General features: G+C 36.0%; 1 protein-coding gene across 1 annotated transcript in view; it reads right to left on the bottom strand.

Moving 5' to 3' along the window:
* LOC142341475 (uncharacterized) overlaps positions 1–24,612 on the bottom strand; it is a 243,615-nt gene that overhangs the window by 133,293 nt on the left and 85,710 nt on the right. Inside the window, exon 23 of the mRNA XM_075392436.1 lies at positions 16,601–16,689. Within this exon, the coding sequence (XP_075248551.1) occupies positions 16,601–16,689 (89 nt within the window). The remainder of the gene's footprint in view (positions 1–16,600; positions 16,690–24,612) is intronic.

The following is a 24,612-nucleotide window of genomic DNA, read 5'->3' on the forward strand; positions in this document are numbered from 1 at the left end:
TTGATATAGTTTACTATAATATATAACTATATTCACATAGTCTATTATGCAATCTTTACTGCACGTGTTCTACAAGCATTCCTGAAGAGATAGTTTTGCATTGTTCTATAGAAGAGTACAGAAAAAACACATAATTTTCCTGGTGCTTGGAAAATTGACCGACAGACTGTTTAGCCGACAAGGAAAAAATGAGAAATTTAGCTGACAGTTTTCATCATAATTGGTAATAAAAGTGTGATTGGTTTATAAATCAGTAGTTCGGTTGTGATAGATTCATATCAAGTCCCACAGGCCGTTGAGGCATGGCCATGGCCCGCGAGGCATGGCCAGATGCGGTTAAATAAAATCCGACCAGGGATAGACCTCCGTTACACTAGTTGATGAAAAAACTTTGGTGTATTTGCCCGCTTACGGAATACTGTTTTGAATTGGCCAATCATTGCTTCAGAATAAGTTTTATTACTCATTTTACTTAAATTGTTGGTTAAATTTCTCCTTTTTTGGTTGTCTATAAACACACTGTCAGCCAATACGGCGGCAACAATTTGCCGAAATTAGTCCAGTGTTAACATTATTTAACAATAATCCTTGAAAAGTGAGGTCAGTGCAACTCTTTGAATGATTAATTTTCTCTTAAGAATGTTCTGCTAATGAACTTTAAATATTGCAAATTAACTAATATGGAAAACTTTCAAGTCATGACCACATTAAATAACAGTTAACACAACTAACTTTGATTTTTGCTATCATCAAAAACCGTCAACACCGAGAGTAGAGATCAAATTAGGCTCTTTGAGACCATCGTCAAACTTACAAGTGTATTTCTACAGTCAATTTGACCGATTTGGAAAAGTTTCCAGCGTTAAAACCCTGATACCTATTATGCACCAAGTTCAAAGTTTAAACTATTTAAAACTTTTGGAAATTAGTGTTTCACTTTTCTTTGTGTTAATAAGTATTCTTGGCTTTGTGCACTTCGTTTTTATGGTATCTTTCTGAAGGGGTTTCTATGTTTTCAAACGTTTGTTTGTTATGGATCCTATGAGGATTTGACTTGAGTTCTTTCAACTTAGTCAAAGAAAAAACAACTGACAAAAGATTAGTATTGATTATAAAGGCAATTAGGCTAATAAGATTTGCTGGTTTTTTAATGCAGTATTTTAATTTTCTCTCAGCTTAATCGATGTGAGAAATATGTAACACTGCATCTTTGAGAAAAGTTCCAGGTGGAACTTTAATACTGCGTATTTTGCTAATTGCCACTAATTTAATTTAAAATGATTTGTGTCCTCTATAACAAAATTGGTAGAATCGTTAGGTACAAGAAAATGTTTTTTTTCATGAGTAATCATATAGCAAAACCTTAACCTTCAAAAAAGCTTTATTGATCTGCAATTTACTCTATGAAAGCGAATCGGCGTTATCAAAGGTAGCATGAAAACTTTTTTTTTTCAATGGCGCTCAAAAAAGGAAACATGTAACGGAACTGTGAAATTAACAAAGGTAAGAAAAGAAACGTTTTTCACGTCAATTTTGTTTTTTATTTGACACGCTTAATATAAAACATTGCCTAGCTGGATGACATAAAAAAATTAGATTATGCAAACCATTATATAAAAAATCGTTGACAATCAAACTGTTTATGTGCAAGCTGATTTTTTATTGCTACTTTATCAAATTTGTACTTTTAAGACCTCAATGGTTTGCCTGGAGGAAACTCATAAGAGAACGGACAAGTATTCAGTTCTTGCATTTATCGGAAAATTCGTTCTGATACGTTAAATGCTTACTTTTCATCAGACCATAGCTTTATAGAATAACGAAGTTTTGCGTTCGCGTTAATGAACACTTAGGTTTTAAAAGTTTTTGAATTACTTAAAAAACATACCGAAATACTTCATATTGACACATAGCTTTAAAAGCTACTGAGTGAATTCTGTGAAAACTAAAAAGTTCCATGACAAACACAAGTTGTTGCACATGTGTACAGAAAAAACTAATGCATATTCACGTTTTTGGTTCAGATTGAGCCTTTGAAAACAAGCTTATTATCTGATTACAGAAAACGTTAGCAGGGAACTTCTTATCGTTCCTCAAAATAACCCACGTCAATACTATGCAAAATCAAAAGTATTGTACAAATAAATTGATATTAAACCTACGTCTTGGAACCAGTTACTATATGAACTAGAAGCAATTGTAACCGTCAAAATCAAACAAGAACGCCAATAGGTGAATTTAAATGCATTTGAAATATCCTGCTTATTCCATTGCTTTATTTAACTTAACGTTATTTTGCTTAACTGGAGCACACTGGAGGTCGAAATGTGTTCCCTAATAAACAATTATAAGCCTACGTACTCACTCTCTATTTATCTCAACTTTTTCTGCAACACAGTAGGGTACATGTATATACGCCTTCTTGATCAGAGACAACAGAATACTTAAGCAAACTAATAAAAGTGCTCTTAGCCGAAAATATTATGCAAGAATTTTTGCAGAGCAGACTGAATTTCTCATAAGCACAATATAGGTGTTTTTTCTTCAATATTCAACATAGGTTCTTGTAAGAACTCTGAAGTGAAAAGACCCGAGAGGGAGAGCTGAAAATTTGTTAAAAATTTTAGTTGATGATTTAAGATAAATTTTGTGGCCAATTAAATTGGCTTCTCAAATGAGACTAATAAATTTTTCACCAATCGTAACCCAGTATTTGAGAAAAGAAAATTTAGTATCACCTAGTATAGACACTGAAAGCGAATTAAAAATTAATTATCTTGAAACCATCTCGGACCATGGCCATGCCTCAGCGGCTCTTGGGACCTGATATGAAACTATCATAACCGAACATGAGACCAATAAACCCATTCAGGTACTTTTCTTAGTAATCAACTAATAATTTAGGGTAATTAACAGCACTTTTTTGATTTCGGCTCTACTTATATCAATACAAGTTGCGGCGTTTTCTGACGTCAGCTCCTTATAACGTCGAATCTCTTGCTCGTATCCGTTTCAACATTTTCAGAACAACAATTTACGGTTTGGGGATCCTACTCTACAACAAATTTCTGACTTGCTACTCTTTTGAACAAGCAGAACACCGTTTCCTGTTTCTCTGACGTGGATAATGTTGAATCAACAAACTGTATTTCAAAGGAGTGGTTTTGCAACTACTAAATTTTGGATAATAAGCATACACAATTATATTCTAATAATGCACAGCATTTCAAAATAACAGGTTATAAATGGAAACAATTCAATACTAAAAGCCAACGTCTAGTTCATAAGCTTTAATCAACAAAAACTTTTCAGTTCTAGTTGTTATTGTCACATGAACACCTCACATTTTCATCGAATCTCATTCTTTTTGGAAAATTTCCACTATGAAGTACACATCTTCGAACTACACGATGGCTCCTCTTTTGTAGAGCATTGTTCGACGACGACGCAGTGCTAAATTTTTGGAAGTTTTCTTCAATTTTTGAGTTTTATTCAAGAAGGCTAGGGAATCGTTCTAAGATGGAAGATATCACAGTCTTTCTGTTATCATCGGATGTGGATGATGTAGTATGATCAATTTTATCGTGAATAGTGGTTAGTTTGGTTTCAATTCTGCATGATTCGAGCTTTTTCCACAGATTTTCCAAATCTTCTAAAGCAGCGAAGTATTCTTTATGGCTCCTGAAGAGGGGCATACTTTCGAAATCGTAACTGCGCAAAATGCTCTTGATGTCCATGGGAAGTGATCCTATGTCAGAATTCAAAGGATTAGGTAAATGCTGAGAAGTTACTTCAGTTTCCGAGGGGGTTGAGTTGTTGATAAATTCTTCTTCTTCGGTTATATTAGGTAATGTAGTAATAAAGTCAATAAATTTTTTGGGTATGAGGCATTGATCGAAGGTAGACCAGCTTGAAATTGAACTGTCCTTCCTTTGTTGTATAAAGGCAATATTGTTTCCATATCGAGTTTGATAGACGATTGTGCGCCGAAATGAGCCTTCAAATTGCGTTAGGATATGATACATTATAAGTTATAAACCGGCAGTTGAGTTTGGGTTTTGGCATACATTAACTGAATGGAATACAAGTCAAGAATGAAAACGCTAAAATGTTATTTTGAGAAGCAAATCATTCAGTTAAAAGTAAATTCAAACTGTTGGCCGGGATGTTAGCATTCGTTCTATTAGCCTAATTAGCCAAATAGTTTCCAATGAATACCTACAATATTTAGAGGAGGCCTCAGTTGTTAAACCTGTTAGAATAATTCTTATTCGTTTTCATTTGTAAAATGGATTGAAATTTCTCCTAAGTACCTCAGACATTGACATTTCAAGGTTTTGATCTCATTGCTACGCATACAGCAAAAGAAATGATCTGTGCGTGTGAGAAGTGCAGTCTGATCTGCAAAAATTCTTGCATAATATTTTCTGCTAAGAGCACTTTTATTAGTTTGCTTAAGTATTCTGTTGTCTCTGATCAAGAAGGCGTATATACATGAACTCTACTGTGTTGCAGCAAAAGTTGAGATTAAAAATAGAGAGTGAGTACTTAGGCTTGTAATTGTTTATTAGGGAACACATTTCGACCTCCAGTGTGCTCCAGTTAAGCAAAATAACGTTAAGTTAAATAAAGCAATGGAATAAGCAGGATAGTTCCAATTCATTTAAATTCACCTATTGGCGTTCTTGTTTGATTTTCACGGTTACAATTGCTTCTAGTTCATATAGTAACTGGTTACAAGACGTAGGTTTAATATCAATTTATTTGTACAATACTTTTGATTTTGCATAGTATTGACGTGGGTTATTTTGAGGAACGATAAGAAGTTCCCTGCTAACGTTTTCTGTTATCAGATAATAAGCTTGTTTTCAAAGGCTCAATCTGAACCAAAAACGTGAATATGCATTAGTTTTTTCTGTACACATGCGCAACAACTTGTGTTTGTCATGGAACATTTAGTTTTCACAGAATTCACTCAGTAGCTTTTAAAGCTATTTGTCAATATGAAGTATTTCAGTATGTTTTTTAAGTAATTCAAAATTTTTTAAAACCTAAGTATTCATTAACGCGAACGCAAAACTTCGTTATTCTATAAAGCTATGGTCTGATGAAAAGTATGCATTTAACGTATCAGAACGAATTTTCCGATAAATGCAAGAACTGAATACTTGTCCGTTCTCTTATGAGTTTCCTCCAGGCAAACCATTGAGGTCTTAAAAGTACAAATTTGATAAAGTAGCAATAAAAAGTCAGCGTGCACATAAACAGTTTGATTGTCAACGATTTTTTATATAATGGTTTGCATAATCTAATTTTTTTATGTCATCCAGCTAGGCAATGTTTTATATTAAGCGTGTCAAATAAAAAACAAAATTGACGTGAAAAACGTTTCTTTTCTTACCTTTGTTAATTTCACAGTTCCGTTACATGTTTCCTTTTTTGAGCGCCATTGAAAAAAAAAGTTTTCATGCTACCTTTGATAACGCCGATTCGCTTTCATAGAGTAAATTGCAGATCAATAAAGCTTTTTTGAAGGTTAAGGTTTTGCTATATGATTACTCATGAAAAAAAAAACATTTTCTTGTACCTAACGATTCTACCAATATTGTTATAGAGGACACAAATCATTTTAAGTTACAATGGTGGCAATTAGCAAAATACGCAGTATTAAAGTTCCACCTGGAACTTTTCTCAAAGATGCAGTGTTACATATTTCTCATATCGATTAAGCTGAGAGAAAATTAAAATACTGCATTAAAAAACCAGCAAATCTTATTAGCCTAATTGCCTTTATAATCAATATTAGTCTTTTGTCAGTTGTTTTTTCTTTGACTAAGTTGAAAGAACTCAAGTCAAATCCTCATAGGATCCATAACAAACAAACGTTTGAAAACATAGAAACCCCTTCAGAAAGATACCATAAAAACGAAGTGCACAAAGCCAAGAATACTTATTAACACAAAGAAAAGTGAAACACTAATTTCCAAAAGTTTTAAATAGTTTAAACTTTGAACTTGGTGCATAATGGGTATCAGGGTTTTAACGCTGGAAACTTTTCCAAATCGGTCAAATTGACTGTAGAAATACACTTGTAAGTTTGACGATGGTCTCAAAGAGCCTAATTTGATCTCTACTCTCGGTGTTGACGGTTTTTGATGATAGCAAAAATCAAAGTTAGTTGTGTTAACTGTTACTTAATGTGATCATGACTTGAAAGTTTTCCATATTAGTTATTTTGCAATATTTAAAGTTCATTAGCAGAACATTCTTAAGAGAAAATTAATCATTCAAAGAGTTGCACTGACTTCACTTTTCAAGGATTATTGGTAAATAATGTTAACACTGGGCTAATTTCGGCAAATTGTTGCCGCCGTATTGGCCGACAGGGTGTTTATAGACAACCAAAAAAGGAGAACTTTAACCAACAATTTAAGTAAAATGAGTAATAAAACTTATTCTGAAGCAATGATTGGCCAATTCAAAACAGTATTCCGTAAGCGGGCAAATACACCAAAGTTTTTTCATCAACTAGTGTAACGGAGGTCTATCCTTGGTCGGATTTTATTTAACCGCATCTGGCCATGCCTCGCGGGCCATGGCCATGCCTCAACGGCCTGTGGGACTTGATATGAATCTATCACAACCGAACTACTGATTTATAAACCAATCACACTTTTATTACCAATTATGATAAAAACTGTCAGCTAATTTTCTCATTTTTTGCTTGTCGGCTAAACGCTCTGTCGGTCAATTTTCCTAGCACCAGGAAAATTATGTGTTTTTTCTGTACTCTTCTATAGAACAATGCAAAACTATCTCTTCAGGAATGCTTGTAGAACACGTGCAGTAAAGATTGCATAATAGACTATGCGAATATAGTCTATATAATATAGTAAACTATATCAAAAACTTTAGTGAAACCAAAAGGTCTCTTTCGCTTTTTTGACACATATATAGCTGTAGTTTAAATAGATTCTGAGAACATGTTTCAATTGTTTTGCGGTCGCAACTTTATAACACAACTCAACTATTTTGACGTAATTATACCTTGAATACTATTTTTAGATCACAAACTCAAAATCAAACTCAAACTTTGACTTTTAAATAGAGCGATAGGCCAAGTTTTCATATTTCATTATATTTGGTAATTCCAAGTTATACGATCACCGATTATTGTGTTTTTAGTGCTAAAAGTAGTCTTTTTTTAAAGTCAATTATCCTTGAATAGTGTTTTTAAATCACAAACTCGAACACAAACTCAAAACTTCAATTTTTACGTAGAGTGATCTACCAAGCATCACCGTTTTAATATGCTTGCTTATCGAAATCCATACTGCATATTGTTGAGTTTTGAATACTAAAAAAGAAGTCTTTTTCAAAGAAATCAATTATCCTTGAATACTATTTTTAGATCACAAACTCGAATACGAACTCAATGGTTCAACTTTTTAGGTAATGTGATCGGCCGTGTTTCACATTTTTATTATACTTGCTTATCCAAAGCCATACCGTCTCCGGTTGTTGAGTTTTGAACACTTAAAAAGAAGAATTTTGTTTCAAATTCCCTAAAAAGTACTTCTCTGGAACCATTTGGTGTCAATTTAGTGTAAGCAGACTTCGAAAACAAAAAATATTGTTTACCTAGACACCTAAATTTAAGGTTTTTGTTTGAGCTCTCAAATCCAACAAGACTGTTTCACTCAGTTTTGCTAAGAAACGTTTGATGAGGTTAATTTATTTTTCATTGTCTTCAGATAAACAAGGATTAAACGAAATTCAATAAAATTAGGAAGAAGTTAATACAACAAAAATTGCAAAATCATGTAGCGCTAAACTTTTGATGAAATGCAAGTTCAGAGTTACAGTCTTAGCTGTGAACAAATTCTGAGCCCAAGCTAAGGTTAATGAGAAACTTAACTAAAACATTGTTTTTGTCAAGCAGTCCCAGCAGTTTTTAGTCTATGCAAAAAGTTGAAACCTAAGTATTCAGAAGAAGTTGTGTAAAATCTGACAATTGAAATAACAAATGACTCTGAATAAATATATGAAAACAACTATATACAGTGAAACCTCAGTTTTTTGGATAATGAAGGTACGTTGTAAAGTATTGGACTCCATTTAGGTACACTCTATAGATTTTTTTTGAAACAAACATATGTCTATGATGTTGATATTTTAAATAGACATAATGCAGTGCCATTGTGAAGCACTCAATGTTTACGCTATACAATCCTTTAAATAAGAAAGTTAAAAAAGTTTCATTTTCATATCTTTCAATTAATTGCATATGGAATCAGACGTTACACACTGATTAAACGAAAAAACTCAGCTTTTGAACAAAAAACTTTTGACTGATCCGTCATAAGTAACAAAAGTACACAAAAAAGTTACGCTTCAAAAAAACATGCAATAAAACTTTTTTGAAGTTCAATAAATTAGACTTGTTCGCTAAACAGTAAATACCCTACATTCTTTTCTATTAATTAAATATCACCTCATATATCATACTATGGATTTTTTAATTGTTAATTCAGAAAATTAACTTTAAGTTGAAAAATGCTGAGTTAATGTATGTAACAATGCCTTTAAGAGTTTTTCATATCTTTGAAAATCTTTCAAACACATGATGATTTTTTGAAAATATTGGTGGATAAAGTCTGTCGGTCTGCTTCAGTCAGGCTACGTTACCTTAACGTAGATAACAGTTTCTGTTGTTTATGTTAAGCAAATGTCTAGAGAAATGAATCGTTTTCGTTTTTTAGAAAAACAAAAACATTGTTGTAGATAGTTAGTAAAACAAGTAATATTGGAGGGTCAAAAAGTAGGTTGTAGTGGTAGGTATAAGTAGTTATAGTAGTGAGTGATAGTATCTAGTAGTAGTTGTAGGTAGTACTAGCAGGTAGTAGTAGTAGTGACTAATTGTAGATGGTAGTTGCAGGTTGTAGTATTAGGTAGTAACAGTAGCAGGTAGCAGTAGTGTTGTGTTCAATACCGAAATGTTCGCCACGCTTCTTAGCCCAATTATAGGTTATATAGACTCTGCTCTTTTCAAACTCCATTGGATGTACCTCTTTCCGATGCTCTATCAGACATCGTTACGGTTTTGATATTTTAAAACGTTAACCGAACGATAAGTCATCCAAAATATATACACTGGGTTACGGAATGCACAGTAAATTTGATCCAAGAAAGAACAATAATGAACTCATTTGATTTTTGCTGGCTTGAGGTGCTCTGGTATTTTTCTTCCAGTGTTCAATAGTTGAGTATTTTGAGTATGTTGGAACCATTTACTGAAGAAGCTATTCGCCTTTGTTTAAGATTTAAGTCCCAACACGCATTATCCATTAGTGTTATTCCCAATACGCAAAAAGGCTTATACACTGTTGAAGTTGTTTCTAGCAAGCCCCACAGATACAGAGGTTGTATTCCTTCTTGCTTAATTGATCAAGTGGCTAATAAACTTTTGAAAAATTAGCTATTTTTTACAGTTCCAGTGCAAACTACTCTTCTTGTACATCATTACACTTTTGTCTGGTTCAAGCTCTTGATGAATTCCTATCAATCTACTTTATTTAACTAAAAAAATTCACCTGCTACTGCATATCATAGTTTTTCCACCAACTTTTTCGGTTTTTTACAGAATTTATTCTTTTTACTTAGCTCAATTTATTGTTTATCTCTCAACAATTTATCTCAAATATATTTTTCCTGAAAACAATCTTGCTCAATCCTAAAAGGGTAGCTGAATAAGTGTGGAGAAATTTCTGTTTTCAAAAAAGCATACTCAGAACATCAAAAAACTGTTTTTGTCTACTGTGTTTCAACTTTTTTTTTCATTTTCTTGCCAAGGATTAAAAGACAAAAGCATAAATTTAATTTTTTTTGTAAAGAATCTTCATAGTTTTTAATATAGTAGCTAGATAGGTGTAGAAAATTCAACAATTTTCAAAAGAGCATGCTCAGAACATCAAAAAATTGTTGTCGTCTTCGGTGGTACAATTTTGTTTGCCAATGTTTATAGAACAAAAGCGTGAATTTTGACTACGCGGAAGGTCAAAATCTGTTTGTAAGACAAAAAACTATTGGATCGTGGAAAGGAATAACAACATTCTTCTAAGCAATTAATTTGCCCTCCTCCAGGGACTTCTCTCTTCCTCGCTCGTCAGACTTGCATGCATATAAATACATAAATACAAACACATTCTGACATATATACATACTTTCCACCACATACATAAAGAAAAAAGTACACACATAAAAACATAAACGTCTTGACATATACACAAAATTACAATATCTACACGAAAACATACATTCCAGCTCATACTCATGCAAATATATTATTAAACTTAAGCACAATTATATTTACTTAAAAACAAATATAAACTTCCATTTATACTTTCATTATTATATATATCTGAGTACGCATAATTTTATACGTAGAATTTTCATTCTTCCATTTCTTTCAATTATTCATTCAGATATAAAAATTACATTTTTGAACTCATTCATGCAAACATACCTACTTGTTTAGATAGAAATATAGATAGTTAAAAATGCTTACAAAAAAATAAAGACATGCTTTCCACATCATACTGCACATTTGCAGTAGTATTGTCATTAAAAACAGCTTCTGACTGCTCTTTGACTTTTTTCAGACCATTCCAGAAACTGAGTTGTTCCGGTCTTACCTGGTTGAACAAAAAAAGGTCCACAAAAATCACTTTTTAGTGCTCTTTCATACCGCTAAGTCCATTTCAAACCATTTTAGGACTATAAAAAATTTTGGATTTTTTTTTCTCAAAAATTCAAAAATTTTATATGTGTTGACCCCCACACTGCCTAGGTGAAGGAAAGTGAACTCAACAAAAAAACACCTTTGACTGCTCTTTCATAGCGCAAAATCCATTTCATACCAATTTAGAACTCCAAAAAATTTTGGAATTTTTTTCTCAAAAATTTGAAATTTTGTGTTTCAACCCCTATACTGCATAGGTGAAAAAAGTGAAATCAACAAAAAATCATTTTTAGTGCTCTTTTATAGCGCAAAACCCATTTCATACAATTTTAGGACTCTGAAAAATTTTGAAAATTTTTCCTCAAAAATTTGAAAATTTTGTGTTTCGAGCCCCATACTGCATAGGTGAAAAAAGTGAAGTCAACAAAAAATCACTTTTGAGTGCTCTTTCATAGCGCAAAATCCATTTCAGACCATTTTAGGACTTTGAAAAACTGAAAAATTTTCGAAAAAATTTTTCAAATTTTGAAATTTTTTGGCCTCTGGTGTCTTATATTGGATTTTTTATGTTTTCACCAAAAACATTTGGTAAGAGTCTAGAACTTAGGTAACACCTTATTCTATATACAGCAAACATTGCCACAGCGGAAATCTGCCATTTGCTTGTTGGGGCGGGGGTTCGTACCCCACCCCCTACAAGACTTTTTACCACCGAAAAACTGATTTTCTCTTTGTGAAACAAAATTTTTTGGATAAGTTTCGCCAGACTGCTTAACCCAAAAACTTCTCACAGGCTGGCAAAACTTATCCAAAAAATTTTGTTTCACAAAGAGAAAATCAGTTTTTCGGTGGTAAAAAGTCTGGTAGGGGGGGGTCCGAACCCCCCCCCCCCCCCCCACCCCCTACAAGCATATGGCAGATTCTCTTACTACTTAGACTATAAAGCTGCTTGATTTTTCGCTTATTTTACTACAGCTTGACAAAAGTTATTAATCAAACTTGAGTTATCATTGAAATCAAAATCGGAAAATGCGTGAAAACATTTAAAAAAATAAGCGTCCCAGTACAATCAAAATTCTTTGGATTAGAAAAAAACTGAGAGGAGTGAGGTCATTAAAAGATCGTTATCGAATCTGTTAACAAATTTTTCCTGACGAAGTAACAGTACTCCGCATTATAAGTCCTTAAGAACAACCGGGGATTTCAAAACCAGAAACCTCACTGTCAGAAAGAAATAGAACGAAACCACTGGCAAAATACAATCGATGCACAACGAAGAGGGACTAATAGAACACAAAATGTTATTAAAACTTTTCACTGTAAATGCATTATCGCGTATTTTTTTAAAATGACCCCAATGTAATCACGATGTTTTCTTTAAAATAATGTTTAAAGCCGTAAATTATACTTTTATTTTGTTTTTTAACAACTAAAGAGATTGTCAGAGGAGAAGATTCGGAGAATGATTGACAGAAAATGCAAAAAGCTGTAAACTGTTTTTCAGTAAAATTGGACAAAAACCAAAAAGTTTATTAACATCAAAGTCTTCTGAACTTCCTTAAATTTGCTCCAATTTTTATGCTGAAAAAGAGAAGCTTAAGGAAAAACAATGTATGCTGAACAACATATGCACACACTGCACTTTTGCCAAATTTAAAACAAACTAAATCTCTGTCCCAAAAATTAATTCCTCCGGACTTCACTTTATCTGTTTGTTCTAAACCGCCCAAATTTATTCAGGAGCTTAGAACTTTACGCTACCCTGTTTTTTTGTTAAGTTAACTCCGATGATCAGTATCATTTAAGGCAAGAGAAGGAGGAAGTATCAACGAAAAATCTTACGAAATTAATCAAACCTTACGGAGATTTTTTAAATTTGTTTCTTTGAAGAAGAAAATTATTTTTTAAAAAAAATCTAAAACATGTAATTTAAACTAACCACTTGGTTAATGTTACATGTTAGAAATTTATTAATCAAACATTATTACTTTCTAATTCATAACAAACTAAGGTTCGGTTTTCTTAAAATAGTTTAATAAAAAATATGTTTGAATCCTGCAACACTTCTGTCTATTGGAACTCTTTCGTGTCGTTTAAGCACTTCCGCTGTAACTTTTTGTTTAAATTCGGTCTTCGACGTTTCTTTTCTTATTGTAATTGGAAGTGTGTTCCATTTTCGAATAAAGTTACGAACGATTGAACCATTACTCCATTTGACTTACATTTTTGTTCCAAGAAAAGGTTATGGGTTCGTTTGTTTGCAATAATTGGCATGTTTTCTCAAAAATCTGAATTGTTTATTAGAGCGATTTCCTGTTGGCTGGAGAAAATTGAGAAACCAATTTAATGACACCCGTGTTAATTGGAGCTCTCCTGGAAGAAGTAGATTTAGTCTCCAAAAGTAGATCTCTGGCAGTAGATTTTAGTCTCCAGAAGTAGATCTCTGGCAGTATCGTATTTGGTTTTCATAAAGCAAACTTTTATGCCCCAGTTTATCTGTTTGTTAATTCTGTCAAATAAGTAGGATGGTAAATTTTGAAAAAAATCGCACTAAAATCTAAATGAGAAAAAACTAGTGATTTAAAAAGATTTATTTTTGTTTTTAACGGTACCTGATAACGAACCAAACATAATGATCTGATTGCTGAAGCCATTTTACTGATAAACTTATTTAGTTGATTTTGGTATGTCAGTTCCCTATCAATTATTACACCTAAATATCTACATTTTTCAGATGCTTCCAATCGGAGTCCCTTGAAATCGACAGTTTCAATGCTGGGCAATTTTTCATTCTTGAACACCATTTACTCCGTTTTTTCCTCATTCAAGGTTAACCTGTTTTGTTTCACATATTGATCTGTCTTGTTTAATGTATCTTCAACTATTAGCTGCAAATTTGCTTCATTCTTTGCATGACATAGAATTGCTGTATCAACGGCAAACTGTAATACATCACGGCTTGATACAGCTCCACTGAAGTCGTTGACTTCGTTGATACAGCTTCACTGAAGTCGTTGACATCAAGAACAAAAATTAAAGGCCCTAAGACAGTTCCCTGAGGAACACCATGATTTATGACAACCCAATCTGATTTTGCTATCCCATTTTTACACACTGTTTTCTATCACAAAGGAAGGAGTTAAATAAGATTCTTGCATTCTCTCCAATTCCATACCTTTTTATTCTGTTCATAAAAACATCTATAGATATTGAGTTGAAAGCCTTTGCTAACTCTAAAAAACGTGTGAAAACAATTTCGTTTTCGTCGACGCATTGGTTTATTTTTTCAGTTAATGAAATAATAGTATCGAGACAGGAGTTTTGCTATTGAAATCCGAATTGATTCTTGTTAATCATACCATTACGAGTTAGGTGGTGAGTTAGTTGTGCAAGTAGTAATCGCTCAAAAAATTTTGCTAGAGTTGGTGTGACTAATATGGGTCGATAGTTTTCTGTTTCTAGTCAGTCTTCTTTCCTATAAACAGGTGTAACATGGGCTTTTTTTCAAAATGTTAGGAAAAGTGTTTTTGTTTATATATTCATTGAAGAAAAATTGTAAATGAGTTCCAATAGACAGTTTACTATTCTTTTCTGGTGACTCGTTGGAAGCTAAATTCCGGTCCCCAAATGATAGGGAAGAATGATTTGGAGAAACGTCTTTGCTTTTGTATAATCCGAGCCTCGCAAAACAGATATTAAGAATATTGGCAATCTTTCTGTTATCCTCAACAAAACGACTACCTTCCCTTAATATGTCAATTTTTTTCTAATTGACTGTTGGAGTTGATCCTGTTTTTGATGAACTTCCATTGTTCTCTTGAAGTTGGTAGCTGTTGGACAAAATTCTTTGTATAATCATCTGCAGCTTTTTTCAGTTTTTTATTGACTGAATTGCGTAAAAATCTGTAAATATTATATATCGCTGGTTTTGGGTTCTTCTTCCACGCATTAAAGAGACGGTGTTTTTCATTTATGAGACCACGTAATTCCTTTGTCAACCATTGCATTTGTTGTTTTTGGTACTACTTTCTACCAATTTCAAGGGTGTATGTTAACTCAGTATATTTCTAAAAATAACGAAAAATTTAGAAAACTTTTCGTTAAACTCTTTCATCTGGTACATAGGCGACCAATCTTGCAGCGCAATATCACGATTGAAATTTGATCTTGAATATTTCTTGTTATTACGTATCAAAAACTGTCTTTTCTTATCACTGTGGCCTACCTTTGATGATGACTGGTATACTATTGTGGAGTGATCAACTCCAAGAGTCGACTCTAGAACATTGGCTTCAAAAATTTGGTTCTTCGAGATAAAACAGTGATCAATTAACGAATATTTTTCACTATTTGTCCATGTTGCCTCCGTTTCATTAATGTAACATAGCCCATCGTTTGCTGTGAAAAAAATAAGTGACTGTCTACCTTTTACACCTAACAAGTTTATATTGTAATCTCCGAATAAATTTAGATTATCTGTATACGAGTACACATTTGAGATTTCTACAGTCATTTCATCCAGAAAAAAGTTAGAAAGATTTACATTGGGGCAATATGCTACATTAATGAGCAGTTTTTGTGTTAAAGGATTACCAATTTCAATCCACATTGACTCAAAGAAACTTATAACGGTTGTGAAGTCATTTCTTATTTTTATTGTAAACTGATTGGGAGCCCAAATACCTACCCCTCCGCCTCTCTGTACATTAGTTAATGATGATCTTGGTTGGTGAACGAAGTGATGACTATTGCACAGATAAAACTCGGTAATCTCAGTTTTTTCAATTATCCATGTTTCGGTAACAACTAGGAATGAAGTTTCATTAAGATTTTTCAAAAAACGAGACAGTTTCTAATGTTTATTATTGAGGCTTCTACAATTCATATACCAAAACTTGGGAAACTCCGATTTTCTCCCAAACCCACCATTGTACTTTTCAATTGTTGTTATTTTATCCAAATTTAATGGACCTGGGTTTCTTTCAATGTCACCACATTTTTAGAGAATAACTACGATGATTATAAGTAGATGTTTTACTTTACATATTCCGAACAATAGTAAAAAATTGTTGATCTGATCGATATGACGGCAGTTAGGTTTTTTAAGTTTACATAAGTTAACGCTTGAATTTTCAATCGATGTGTTATGAAATCAAACTTTTCAGAGAGAACGTTCCTTAATGTATGAATTACAAAGACACAACGAAAATATAACAGAACATTGGTAAAAAAGTTTCCATGCCGTCTTCTTTTGGACGTTTTTTAACCGTGTCCCCCTGAATTAAAAAAAATGGTTATTCAGTAGGTTGGAGCACTTCCTATGCACCAGTCCATGTCATCCCCCTCCGTTTCATCTCAATAGTTGGTTGAATTATATGTTGCTCTTAATGAAATTGAACTCGCAGTGGAAAACTCATAAGCAAGAGCCAGCACCAATTGATTTTTAAGTTTATATATTTGAGGCGAATTATCTTCAATTGACTCGAACACCGAAGGTACTGACGAAAAGAGCTAAGGAGGAATTATGGAATATAAATACTTACTTTTCAAGAGAATAAAAAATTATGAAACAAGCCTCAATCTCGCCTTGTGCTTCCAAGGAACATTGTGAAGGTTGTAAAATATTTCATATAAGTAAGGCTGCTGAGAAACATCCGGCTCAAACACGCTATAGGTTGTTGCTAATTGCGAAACAAAAACTCAAGGATATGAATAAAAGTTAAATCGAAAACCTTAAAACGCAGTAGTATATAAGAGCTCTATTTCAATCGCAAAGCATGGAAATGTTTCAAAGCGCTCAGTGTACAGTTGATAATCAACTCTCAAAAACCACTGAAACAGAGGCTAATTAGATCTTACGCTTTCGCTTGCCACCACGGGTTGTCGAAATCTGATTGGTTGCTACATCTCATGTATCCATCCTCCAATGCCTGGTCAGGGTCCTCTCCCTATTAAAAAAAAATTAAAATTATAACCAAAAGGTTAAATATTCTTAAAATATTTTGAAATAAAAATCAAAGCATTGATATTATGCAATATTGCCTTTCCATGCACTTCCTGCGCATATTTAGTTCGCTTAATAGTTTAGCCTCGAGTTTTTATAACCAATTCCATCCAGATATAATAAAAGTTCAGATTGTGGAGCAGGGCTACTTAGATACCATACAAAAACCAGACACCAAAACAAACATAATCTGAACTAATTGAGCCATGAGTGTGATATGAACACTCTGCCAAGTTCGCGCGCAAAAATTGGCCGCATTTTTTGAAAGGGGGAATTAAGTGAAACCCGATTTCCCATCTTTTGCGTTCTTTTAGTGTGTTTTTAGCTTTCAGCACAGCAAAATCCACAAAAAGACAAACGAAACTAATACGAATAAAGACCAGCATCAAAGACACGAAAAAAAACGCCCTCAAAGGCAACAGCAAGTCAAAATGTCCAATCTTGAAATGCAGAAACAGTCGCGGGGATCACACCGCAGCGTTGCTACAAGGTTTAACAATGAGGCTGAAAATATCATGTCAAAAGATCTAGACACCATTTCAGAAGCAGACATCAACAGGCTAAATCAGGTAGCGACACTTCTCACCCGAAAGCAGAATTTTCTGGTAACTTTGAACCAAGAACTTCAACAGAACTTGACGGAGGCGGAAGCACTGGACAATGATATTCTGGAGTCCGAGGAAGTTGATGACAAGTTGACACAGAACATTGATGCAATCAAACGCTTCACGAAACGTTTTGAGGGACCTTCAACAGCAGCAGATACTTCAACACCATCTACTTCAACGCTCTCCGATGCTATGAGGAGCTCAGCCACCATCAAGTTACCAAAACTCAATCTGCCAGTTTTTTCGGGTAATTATATGGAATGGACTTCGTTCTTTGATTTGTTCAAAGGAGCAGTCATCGACAACAGTTCTCTTCAAGGAAGTCAGAAGTTGCAGTATCTGAAAGCATCTGTAAAAGGTGATGCCGCCAAACTGCTTGCCTCGATACCAGTTACCGATCACAATTTCGACATTGCTATGAATACTCTGATAAACAGATACGAGAACAAGAGGATCATCATTCGCACACACCTGCATTCAATTGTTTCGTATCGATCACTGACAACCGATAATGCCAGAGACTTAAGAAATTTAATTGAAGCAATGGACGAACATCGACTTGCCTTTCAGAATTTGGGAGAACCAGTCAATAGTCAAGACATCTTTTTTGTTTACTTGATCAGTGAGAAGCTGCCTACAGAGACAAGAAAACAATGGGAGCTGTCTTCAAAAGGCAAGGAACCTCAAAGGTATACAGAGCTCAGACTTTTCTTAGAAGAACGCGCACAAGCACTCGAGGCAACAGCGCCAAATGGAGTAGGAGCAACAAAAACTCAAATGAACGGGAACCAACGACATTTGCACACACATTTGGCGACTTTCGAGCAACAATGCGAATGTTGTGAAGAAACGCACAAAATTTTCAAATGCGGAAAGTTCAAGAAACTTTCAGTGAGGGAACGTGCAGAGCTGATAAAGGTTAGAAAACTCTGTTTCAATTGTCTGTGACCGGGACACAGATCAGAAGATTGTGATGGATCGAAATGCAAGCAATGTGGTAGAAAACATTATACTCTTCTTCATCGTGAAAACTTTCACAACAAAAACACCAATCAGCAAACAACTAGCGGAACAACCAGCACTCAAGCAAATGACAAACAGAAGAACAACGCTATAACAACAACAGCAGTTGCAAAAGCTAAGGATGAAAACAAGTTCACAGGAGCTATGACTCAACGAACTTCAGAAGAAGTCTTTCTTCAAACCGCAATTGTTGCCGTTAATGTTCACGGCGAGACAATTCTACTTAGGGCACTTTTAGACTCAGCTTCACAAAACAACCTTATAACTGAATCAGCAGTACAAAGGTTACACTTGATGAAGAAAAGCAGCAACACAAAAGTTTTTGGACTAGGTGGGACGGTTCAAGACAACAAAGGTCGCGTGGACCTTCTTATCTCATCAAGGAACAGATCGTCCACTGTCAATATTAGTGCGTCAGTTTTGACAAAAATGACTGATAATCTGCCATCACGGTTCATTGACACCAGCCAATGGGAAACAGTAAAGGAGTTGGAGCTTGCTGACCCAGACTTCAACAAGCCGTCATCAATTGACCTCTTGATCGGAGCATCTCATTATGAAGATATAATGATTGGTAACAATCGACTAAAAGAGCCTAACTCTGGAATAACATATAGGCTATCAATGTTCGGTTGGGTCGTTATTGGAAGGGAACAGACAGACAAAACCTATACAAACGATCTGCAGACTTTCTTTGTTTCTTCAGAGCCAGAAAATTTGCAGCGTTTTTGGGAAATAGAAGAAGTTCCAGCAGCGCAGCTTTGGACAGCCGAAGAAAAACGCTGCGATGATCACTTCAAGGAAACAACTAAAAGAAGCCCTGAAGGTCGCTTCATAGTGAAACTTCCCTTCAAGAAAGAGACAAAAGCATTGGGAGATTCACTTCAACAAGCCAAAAAACGACTCCGCTGTCTTCTATTCAGATTGGAAAGACAACCCGACCTTTATAAGAGATACGCAGAATTCATTGGAGAGTTTTTTCATCTCGGACACATGGAGAAAGTTCCAACATCAGTCAAGCACTACCACCAAGCTGAGGGTCGTTTTTGACGGATCCGCAAAGACAACAACAGGAGTATCTCTCAACGACAGACTCATGGTCGGACCAAAAATTCAGAAAGACCTTTTCAGCATTCTTGTTCGATTTCGACTACACCAAGTAGCACTTTCTGCTGATATTGCAAAAATGTATAGGCAAGTGGAATTGGACAAGGAAGACAAAGATTATCACCGATTATTGTGGAAAGATCCAAATTCAGAGGCGATTGAAACTTATCGTATGACTCGGGTAACATACGGCATTGCGTCTTCGTCTTTTCATTCAATTCGACCACTACAAGTTCTTGCCGAAGAAACAACAAACACTAAACTTCGTTTTCCACTAACAACTGATATGTATGTGGATGACCTACTTACAGGATGCGAAGATTCAGAAGCCGCAGAGAAGCTTCAGGACGCCATTATTACGCTTCTTGCTTCAGCAGGTTTTGATATACGGAAATGGGTATCTAGCGACTCAAAACTTGTATCAAGACTAGCTGCCACTTTCAGAGAAACGGAAGACAAGAAGATAATTGAAAGCGAAGACTATGCCATTAAGACGCTTGGGATAAGGTGGAATCCAAATCCTGATAAATTTGGTTTCACAGTACAACTTGACAAGGGAACTCCATTTACAAAACGGCAAATCCTCTCAGAAGTTTCACGTTTATTTGACCCACTGGGATGGCTATCACCAACGACTATTCAACATAAATCCTTTGTTCAACTGTTGTGGATGGACAAACTTAGCTGGGATCAACTTTTATTGGACCCAATTCTACATTTGCACACACATTTGGCGACTTTCGAGCAACAATGCGAATGTTGTGAAGAAACGCACAAAATTTTCAAATGCGGAAAGTTCAAGAAACTTTCAGTGAGGGAACGTGCAGAGCTGATAAAGGTTAGAAAACTCTGTTTCAATTGTCTGTGACCGGGACACAGATCAGAAGATTGTGATGGATCGAAATGCAAGCAATGTGGTAGAAAACATTATACTCTTCTTCATCGTGAAAACTTTCACAACAAAAACACCAATCAGCAAACAACTAGCGGAACAACCAGCACTCAAGCAAATGACAAACAGAAGAACAACGCTATAACAACAACAGCAGTTGCAAAAGCTAAGGATGAAAACAAGTTCACAGGAGCTATGACTCAACGAACTTCAGAAGAAGTCTTTCTTCAAACCGCAATTGTTGCCGTTAATGTTCACGGCGAGACAATTCTACTTAGGGCACTTTTAGACTCAGCTTCACAAAACAACCTTATAACTGAATCAGCAGTACAAAGGTTACACTTGATGAAGAAAAGCAGCAACACAAAAGTTTTTGGACTAGGTGGGACGGTTCAAGACAACAAAGGTCGCGTGGACCTTCTTATCTCATCAAGGAACAGATCGTCCACTGTCAATATTAGTGCGTCAGTTTTGACAAAAATGACTGATAATCTGCCATCACGGTTCATTGACACCAGCCAATGGGAAACAGTAAAGGAGTTGGAGCTTGCTGACCCAGACTTCAACAAGCCGTCATCAATTGACCTCTTGATCGGAGCATCTCATTATGAAGATATAATGATTGGTAACAATCGACTAAAAGAGCCTAACTCTGGAATAACATATAGGCTATCAATGTTCGGTTGGGTCGTTATTGGAAGGGAACAGACAGACAAAACCTATACAAACGATCTGCAGACTTTCTTTGTTTCTTCAGAGCCAGAAAATTTGCAGCGTTTTTGGGAAATAGAAGAAGTTCCAGCAGCGCAGCTTTGGACAGCCGAAGAAAAACGCTGCGATGATCACTTCAAGGAAACAACTAAAAGAAGCCCTGAAGGTCGCTTCATAGTGAAACTTCCCTTCAAGAAAGAGACAAAAGCATTGGGAGATTCACTTCAACAAGCCAAAAAACGACTCCGCTGTCTTCTATTCAGATTGGAAAGACAACCCGACCTTTATAAGAGATACGCAGAATTCATTGGAGAGTTTTTTCATCTCGGACACATGGAGAAAGTTCCAACATCAGTCAAGCACTACCACCAAGCTGAGGGTCGTTTTTGACGGATCCGCAAAGACAACAACAGGAGTATCTCTCAACGACAGACTCATGGTCGGACCAAAAATTCAGAAAGACCTTTTCAGCATTCTTGTTCGATTTCGACTACACCAAGTAGCACTTTCTGCTGATATTGCAAAAATGTATAGGCAAGTGGAATTGGACAAGGAAGAAAAAGATTATCACCGATTATTGTGGAAAGATCCAAATTCAGAGGCGATTGAAACTTATCGTATGACTCGGGTAACATACGGCATTGCGTCTTCGTCTTTTCATTCAATTCGACCACTACAAGTTCTTGCCGAAGAAACAACAAACACTAAACTTCGTTTTCCACTAACAACTGATATGTATGTGGATGACCTACTTACAGGATGCGAAGATTCAGAAGCCGCAGAGAAGCTTCAGGACGCCATTATTACGCTTCTTGCTTCAGCAGGTTTTGATATACGGAAATGGGTATCTAGCGACTCAAAACTTGTATCAAGACTAGCTGCCACTTTCAGAGAAACGGAAGACAAGAAGATAATTGAAAGCGAAGACTATGCCATTAAGACGCTTGGGATAAGGTGGAATCCAAATCCTGATAAATTTGGTTTCACAGTACAACTTGACAAGGGAACTCCATTTACAAAACGGCAAATCCTCTCAGAAGTTTCACGTTTATTTGACCCACTGGGATGGCTATCACCAACGACTATTCAACATAAATCCTTTGTTCAACTGTTGTGGATGGACAAACTTAGCTGGGATCAACTTTTATCGGACCCAATTCTACAGCAGTACCTGCAACTTCGAGCACAACTGAAGGATCTTGAAAAAATTAGTCTTCAACGGAAGGTTCTCAAGCCAGCCACGAAATCAGATTTGCAGTTGCACGTCTTTTGCGACGCTTCTACTACAGCTTATGCTGCTGTCGTTTTCATCAGACAGGAGACAGACAATTTCATTGAAACAAAAATGCTTACAGCAAAGACGAGAGTTGCACCAATTAAATCAGTTTGTGTGCCAAGGTTGGAACTTTGTGCTGCTCTGCTAGGAGCTAAGCTTGTTGAGGCAAAGACAAATGCTATTAGCGATGAACGGTTTCCAACTCCGAAGGTTTTTGCGTGGTCAGATTCTACAGTTACAATTGCCTGGCTACAAGATTATCCGAGGAAATGGAAAACATTTGTCGCCAACCGAGTAGCGAAAATACAAGAAATTATTCCAGCCAGTAGTTGGAAATATGTTCCAACAGAAGATAATCCAGCGGATTGTGCTTCCAGAGGATTAGCAGCAGCTGATTTGATGAACCATAAGCTTTGGTGGGATGGACCAGAGTGGTTGCGGCAACCTGAAAACGCCTGGCTTTCACTAGACATTTTGTCACCTACAGGAGAAGAGACCAAAAAAGAAGTAAAGGTGCAATCTGAAAACGTGACAATGATTTCATCAAAAGAAGATAACGCAATTTTTTTGATGATAAATCGGCATTCGTCAATACATAAAGTTACAAGGATATTTACCTATGTCCAAAAGTTCATCTGCAGTATCAGGAGAAGAATTCAATCTTCAAAAGCAAAACAACGGACAACAAAAATGTCGAACAGCATAAAAGCATGCTCTTCAACGCCAAACGAAAGGACTGATAGTAATGAGTCTATGTCTCAACCAATGATCTGGACTTATAATTCAGTCTCTTTACAAGGGAAAGATTTATACGAAGGACGACATCATCTGTACAGCTTCATACAGCGAAAATTTCTTCATGAATACAAGATCATCATGAATCAGCCCACTGAAGATGCAAACAACAGCAGCAGAGATGCGACAAAACAATACGTTCAGCAACGTATCAAATCCACTGGACCAGAGGGGTTAGGTGGTACAGGTAGGGCCGGGGGCCCAGGTGCTTTCATCAACACCAGGATTGGCAAGGGCACGGGGATCTCTTTAGTTACCAATGGTCCTCAACACTTAGGTAGGACCGGAGGCCCGGGATGTCTTGTCAGCGCCAAGGGCGCGGACGAAAATTGGAGCTCAAGTTCAGCCGGTACTCCTGAGGTTATAGGTAGGGCCGGGGGCCCAGGTAGTCTTACTGTTGTCAGCGCTGGGAGCGCAGATGAAAGTTCGAGCTCTTTTTCTACAAGTTCACTAGGTACAGGTAGGGCCGGGGGCCCTGGTAATCTTTTCAGCGCCGGGGGCGCAGATGATAATGTTTCTACTACCAATTCCTTAGGTATAGGTAGGGCCGGGGGCCCAGGTAGTCTTGTCAGCGCCGGGGACGCAGGTGAAAATGCCAGCTCAGTTTCTATTACCAATTCCTTAGGTATAGGGAGGGCCGGGGGCCCAGGATGTCTTGACAGCGTAGAAGCTGTCGGGGTCTCAAGGGATGATGTCAGACATGGTATAGGTTGGGCCGGGGGCCCTGGGGATCAACTGTACATCGTATCTACCGGGAATACAGACAATTCTAGCGAAACTGTACATCAATTCAACAAAGATGACACCAGAGAAATAAAATGTTTCGTTAACGCCTATGCAGCAGCCACTAAAGGGAGACACAGAAGACGAAAATTTCCTAGAAGCAGCAGTCTCAACAGCCTTTCACCATTTTTTGATGAAGAAAATAAGGTGATTCGAGTTGGAGGACGCCTAGCCAATTCACCCTACACAATAGACCAAAAATTTCCAGTTCTTATTCCAAGAAAATCGCCAATCACTGAAATGCTTATTCGAGAAGCACACGAGAAAAATCTTCACGGAGGACCTCAACTGACGTTATACACGCTTCGACGAAATATTTGGATACCTGGAGGGCTTTCTGTAGTGAAAGGTGTCTTATACAGATGCAAGCCATGTATCCGTTTTGATGCCAAATTGTTACAGCCTCAGATGGGAGATCTACCTCGAGAGCGAGTAGTGCCGTCCTTTGCGTTCAGTCAGTGCGGACTCGACTATTGTGGACCGTTCTACACGAAAAATGGAACTCGAACGCTTTTGAAAACATACGTTGCAATTTTCATTTGCTTCAGTACGAAGGCAGTTCACATAGAGCCAGTTATGTCTCTGACCAAGGACGACTGTCTTGCAGCCATTAAAAGATTTGTGTCTCGTCGAGGTATTCCTGATGAAATATACAGCGACAACTCAACAACT

The sequence above is a fragment of the Convolutriloba macropyga genome, chromosome 6 (assembly GCF_964194025.1).
Source record: "Convolutriloba macropyga chromosome 6, txConMacr16.3, whole genome shotgun sequence".
NCBI classification, from domain to species: Eukaryota; Metazoa; Xenacoelomorpha; order Acoela; family Convolutidae; genus Convolutriloba; species Convolutriloba macropyga.